General features: G+C 36.6%; 1 protein-coding gene across 1 annotated transcript; it reads left to right on the top strand.

The window, feature by feature from the left end:
• The first annotated feature begins 3,909 nt into the window (after positions 1-3,909).
• LOC139044073 (myelin-associated neurite-outgrowth inhibitor-like) lies at positions 3,910-4,527 on the top strand. The gene has a single exon (XM_070503654.1). It carries the CDS (start codon positions 3,910-3,912, stop codon positions 4,495-4,497), a length of 588 nt encoding a protein of 195 aa, XP_070359755.1. The 3' UTR covers positions 4,498-4,527.
• Positions 4,528-5,930: the final 1,403 nt, after the last annotated feature.

Consider the following 5,930-nt stretch of genomic DNA (forward strand, 5'->3'; position numbering starts at 1 on the left):
TTAATGACTCGGCCATGGAGCCAGCCCCTTCTTAGTGCCTTTGTAAAAATGTTAGTCAGGTTTATTTCTGTCTCTTTTTTCGTTTTAGTGGCCTATGTCTTTTTTATACCATTACCATATGGTTTTGATTACTATATCTTTGTAACACAGCTTGAAATCAGCTTTGTTCTTGATCAAGATTGCTGTAGCTATTTGGGGTCTTATGGGTTCCATGCAAGTTTTAAGATTTTTTTCTATTTCTTGGAAAAATGCCATTGGATGTTGATAAGCATTGCTTGGAATCTGTAGATCATTTAGGGTATAACGAACATTATAACAGCATCGATTCTTTCCATGCTTGAGCACAGATACCCTTTCAGCTTATTTGAGTCTTCTTCAGTTTCTTTTACCAATATTTCATAGTTTTCAGTGTACAGATTTCACCTCCTTTAGTAAATTTATTCCTAAATATTTTATTCTTTTTGATGCTATTGTAAATGAGATCTTAATTCTTTTTCAGGTAGTGTATTGTTAGTGTATAGAAATGTAACTTATTTTTGCATATTAATTTTATATCCTGCAAGTTTATTGAATTCATTTATTGGTTTTAACAGTTTTTTGTGGAGTCTTTAGGGTTTACTATATGTAAGATCATGTCAACTACAAACAGAGAAAATTTTACTTCATCCTTTCTTATTCAGATGCCTTTTATTTATTTTTCTTTCCTAATTTCTTTGGCTAGGATTTTAGTACTATGTTAATTAGAAGTGGCAAGAGTGGCACCCTTGTCTTGTTCTTAATCTCAGAGAGAAAGTGTTCAGCTTTTTCTGTTGAGTATGATGTTAGCTGTGGGAATGATTGTATGATTTTAATTCTTCATTTTGTTAATGTCTCTTTATTGATTAACACATATTGAAACATCCTTTCATCGCAGGATATGTCCTGCTTGATTATGGTATATGATCCTCTTAATATGCTGTTGAATTCAGTTTGCTAATTTTTGAGACTTTTTGCATCTATGTTTATCAGCAATATTAGCCTGTAATTTCCTTTTCTTCTAGTGTCCTAATTGGGCTTTGCTATCAGGATAAGTCTGGTCTTATAAATGAGTTCGGAAGTGCTCCTTTCTCTTCCGTTTTTGAAACAGTTTAAGAAGGATTGGTGTTAATTCTTCTTTAATTGTTTAGTCAGATTCACAAGTGAAGCCATCTGATCCTGGACTTTCATTTGTTGGAGGATTTTTGATTACTAATTCAATCTTATTCCTTGATATTAGTCCTGTTTGGATTTTCTACTTCTTTTTATTTCTACTTTTTTGTTCAATTCATTTAAACGAGACAAAAACAAACAGCAATTTAACTATTTCTCCCATCTCCTTCCTCCCACCCCTGGCAACCACCAGTCTGGTCTCTGTATCCATGAGCTTGTATCTATCTATCGATCGATCTTTCTATAGTATATAGCATACATATCTAGCATACATATTATAGAGTATATACATGGTGTATAGTTCATAGTGTGTATAAATAGTGTGTGTTTGTATAGATATATTCCACATATAAGAGAGATCCTACAGTATTTGTCTTTCTCTGTCTGACTTATTGTATTTAGCATAATGTCTCAGGGTCCAACAACATGGTCACAAATGGCAAGATTTCACTCTTTTTTATGGCTGAATAATATTACATTGTATATGTAGATATCATTTCTGTTTCCTCATGACAGTCTTGGTAGATTTTACATTTCTAGAAATTCATCCATTTCTTCAGATCATCTAAATTGTTAGCATATAGTTGTTCATAATAATATGTAATGTGCTTTTTTATTCTGTGGTATCATTTGTAATGTGTAATCTTTCATTTTTGATTGTATTTTTTGACCCCTCTTTTTTTTTCTTGATTAGTCCAGCCAAATTTTCGCCAATTTTGTTTACCTTTAAAAAAAAGCATTTCTCAGTTTAATTGATCTCTTTTATTGTTTTTAGTCTCAGTTTTATTTATTTCTACTACAAACTTAGGACTTAATTTATTCTTTTACTAGTTCTTTGGAAACTTCAAGGTTAGGTTGTTTATTTAAGGTTTTTTTTTATGCAGACATTAGCTCCTATAAAATTTCTCTTATTAACTATTTTCATTCCACCTCAAAAGTTTAGTATGTGGAAGTGTAGTTTGAGATTTTTAAATTTATTATATAAATTTATTATATTAAACAGAATAATTTCAACTACAGCTTGCATGGTAATAACTTTATATTTGTCAACTTTCTCTTTCACCAGTCCCCTCTTTTCTAGTGTTAAAAAATATACAAGATGTTTCCATTTCCAACATAAAAACAAATTAATTAAAAATGGTCTAAGTTTTTGGAATTGTTACATTCAATGACTTGAATGAATCTCCAGACAAGTATGCTCAGTGAAAAAAAGCCAATCCTGAAAAATTATATAGTGTATAAAACTCCTCTCATATAATATTTATGTAATATACATAAATTCATGTAATTCATGATGGAATTATAGAGTTGAGAATAAATTAATGATTTCCACGAATTAGGGGAGGGTGTGTTGGTGTGGCAGTAAATGGCAAACTGATGGACTCTCATGGTAATGAACCTGATCTGTATCTTGACCGCAGTGGAGGACACTCTAACCTACATTCATAATAAACTTACATAGAACTAAACGCACACACCCACACACATACTTTCGAGAAAAGTAAAACTAGGAAAATCTGAGAAATATTGAGAAATTTTATCAATGTCTCTGTGCTGGTTATAATTATTGTACTTTAGTTTTATAAGATGTCATCCTTGAGGAAAGATGGGTAAAAGTTACTTAGTATCTCTCTGCATTATATCTTACAATAGCATATGAATCTAAGATTACCTCTCAAAAGAAAAGAGTTTAAATTAAACAACAACAACAAATCAAGTATTTATACAAACAACATGGGTGAATCTCAAAAACATGTAGAATGACAGAACTCTTACTCAAAACTGGATGCCATAGAACTCCACTAGTATAAACGCCCAGAAAACAAACTAATCCAAGGTGGTAAAAAGTCAGAACAATGTGGAAACTTCTGGGGTTTGGGGCAAGGATTAACGGGAATGGGCGTAGGAGGAAGAAATTTTCTGCAGGATAAATTCAACACACTACGTGGGTGTATGCATTTGCCAGAATTCATTGAGTGGTACATTTAAATTTGTGTATCTGACTGTATTTAAGTAAAAATATAGCATATGTAGTTTCACATACCAATTTTTTTAATTGAAAATATAGAAATAAAATTTAAAAATAAGCAAACAACTCTAATTAGTTAATATTATATATCTATCCTCAGATGTTCAGGGGCTAAAGTGTACCAGTGTCTGAAATTCACTTTGAAACAAATAAAATAAATAAAATGGACTAAATGGAGAAAGGCATTCATAAATATATAGTTATGTGATAAATAAAAAACAGTTAAATGAAGATAGAAATATGAGCATTGACTGTATATAAGTCTTTCAACTTATTCATTTATAAAATAATTTTCATACTCCAATGTTGGGAGAAAAACAAAAATATCAAAGAATATATAAAAACAAAAGATGTAGCAGCGTGGGCGGGTCGCGCGGGCTGCGGAGAGGCGGGCCGGGCGCGGAGCAGGGGAGAGGCCCGCGGCGGCGGCGGCGGCGGCGGCGGTGGAGACTGGCCCTGGCGGCTCGGGCCCCGCATCGGAGCAGGCCTCGCGGCGCTCCCCCGGCCGGCGAGCTGGTCAGCGAGGCCCAGGCCGCCCGCGCGGCGCGGGGAGCGATTGTTACTTTAGCTGATGGGTGCTTATCGGACGGCCCACATGGAGAAGAGCTTCATCGCTGCAGAAAGTGCTGTTGGACAGCGCTGATCTGGACTCCTGTCTTAGCCTTGGTTGTGGATGTCATGTTCTTGAAATCATGAATCCTATTTATAGCCCTGGTTCCTCTGGGGTTCCCTATGCAAATGCCAAAGGAATTGGTTATCCAGCTGGTTTCCCCACGGGCTACACAGCAGCGGCTCCCGCCTACTCCCCCAACATGTACACTGGAACGAACCCCACCTTCCAAACAGGTTACACTCCTGGCACACCTTACAAAGTGTCCTGTTCCCCCACCAGTGGGGCAGTGCCACCATACTCCTCCTCCCCCAACCCCTACCAGACCGCCGTGTACCCCGTGCGAAGTGCCTACCCCCAGCAGAGCCCATACGCACAGCAAGGCACATACTGCACACAACCCCTGTACGCAGCACCTCCTCACGTCATCCACCACACCACGGTGGTGCAGCCCAATGGCATGCCGGCGACGGTGTACCCTGCACCTATCCCTCCACCTACAGGCAACGGGGTCACCATGGGCATGGTGGCTGGGACCACTATGGCGATGTCAGCAGGTACCCTGCTGACTGCCCACTCCCCAACTCCTGTCGCCCCTCACCCAGTCACGGTGCCCACATATCAGGCCCCCGGAACACCCACCTACAGCTACGTGCCCCCTCAGTGGTGATCACCCTGCGATGTTTGAGGATGGAGCTGTGCGGTCACATAATGGAGGTTCCACAGCTGGTGCTGCAGGCCTGGCGCCTCCAGCCCGGACTTTCTTCCTAATGCTCTGACACTTAGCTAGCACTCCTGCGGCCCGCCCGGCAGGTCCCAGCGCCATGAGTCTCCAGCTGACTCTGGGTTGTTCTTACAGCAAATCCTGTTTTGTGGGCTGCCTGGCAATTTTTTAGCTAACTATAATGATAAAAACGGAGTATTAATCTATTCAGAATCACATCTAGTTGAATGCATGTTTAAAAAACAAACACAAAAACAAAGCTTGCTCAATCTACCTGCAGTGACTGATGCAAACCCATCATATGCAAAATCCAAAGGAATGGGAAGTGTTTTATAGCTTGTATCCCTAATGCACTGTTGTAACGTATGCCAAGTCTTAAAGTTGTACGTGTTAAAGCGAATTTCTTCATAGAGCAAAAAAAAAAAACGAAAGATGTAAAGATTTTGAGTAACTCAGCTATACAAATACACAATTTATTAAGTGACTATTGATTACAACCCTTAAATAAGTTAAAATAAATTGAATATTTATAAGGAAAAAATAAGAAAGAATTCTGCACTTAGAAATTGAGAACAAGTCTTCTAAATTGCTATAGGTTTAGGAAGATGTAAAAAGAAATATATCAAGATGTATGAAAAAGAAGGAGATACTTTTCAAACTTGTAGGATATGACTGAAGACATATGGTAGAAGGGACATAAATTGCGGCCTGCATTTAATATTTAGTCACAGAAATACATTTACAGGAATGTTAGGCAATATATCTGGGGAATTAAGAGATATCTGAGAAAAACAAACTAAAAATAAAGTAAAACAAAAGTCTTCTGCCATATAAAAAATGATTAATTTACCATAAAGTAAAATTTAAAACAAACAGTAAACAGGTTCTGGAAGTTAAGGATGAAGATTTTATAAGAAACACAAAGGGAAAAAAAGTATAAGAAAAACTGGATGAAAATGCTACATACAAAAATTAATTGTTAAAGAATATATAACTAAAAAAAGTGCTAATTAACAGAACAGACATAACCAGTTACTGATTATTCTGCTGAATTGTCACACAGTGTAACCCTCTCAGACAACATCCAGGTAAACAAATTGCTTTAACATAATAAGCATCACCAAAATAAAGTAAATAAGTAAATGCACAGGAGGAGATATTTGAAGAAATAATGAAATTTTTTTCCCATTTGAAGCAAGATTATATTTCCCCCTCAAAATTGATATGCAATGCCAAACATAATATAGTAAAAAAAATCTACACATGGGCATATTTGTAAAGTTTAAGACCATGAAAGGTAAAGAGAAAATTCTAAACTTTCTCAAAAGAATGCCTTACAAAACAAAATAATTATGGTCTCATCTGGCTATTCCGTGGCA

This window comes from Equus asinus, unplaced genomic scaffold, assembly GCF_041296235.1.
Source record: "Equus asinus isolate D_3611 breed Donkey unplaced genomic scaffold, EquAss-T2T_v2 contig_583, whole genome shotgun sequence".
Lineage (NCBI taxonomy): Eukaryota > Metazoa > Chordata > Mammalia > Perissodactyla > Equidae > Equus > Equus asinus.

Excerpts from the sequence above, each read along its gene's own strand:
- LOC139044073 (XM_070503654.1), top strand. The coding sequence starts at position 3,910 with ATGAATCCTATTTATAGCCCTGGTTCCTCTGGGGTTCCCTATGCAAAT.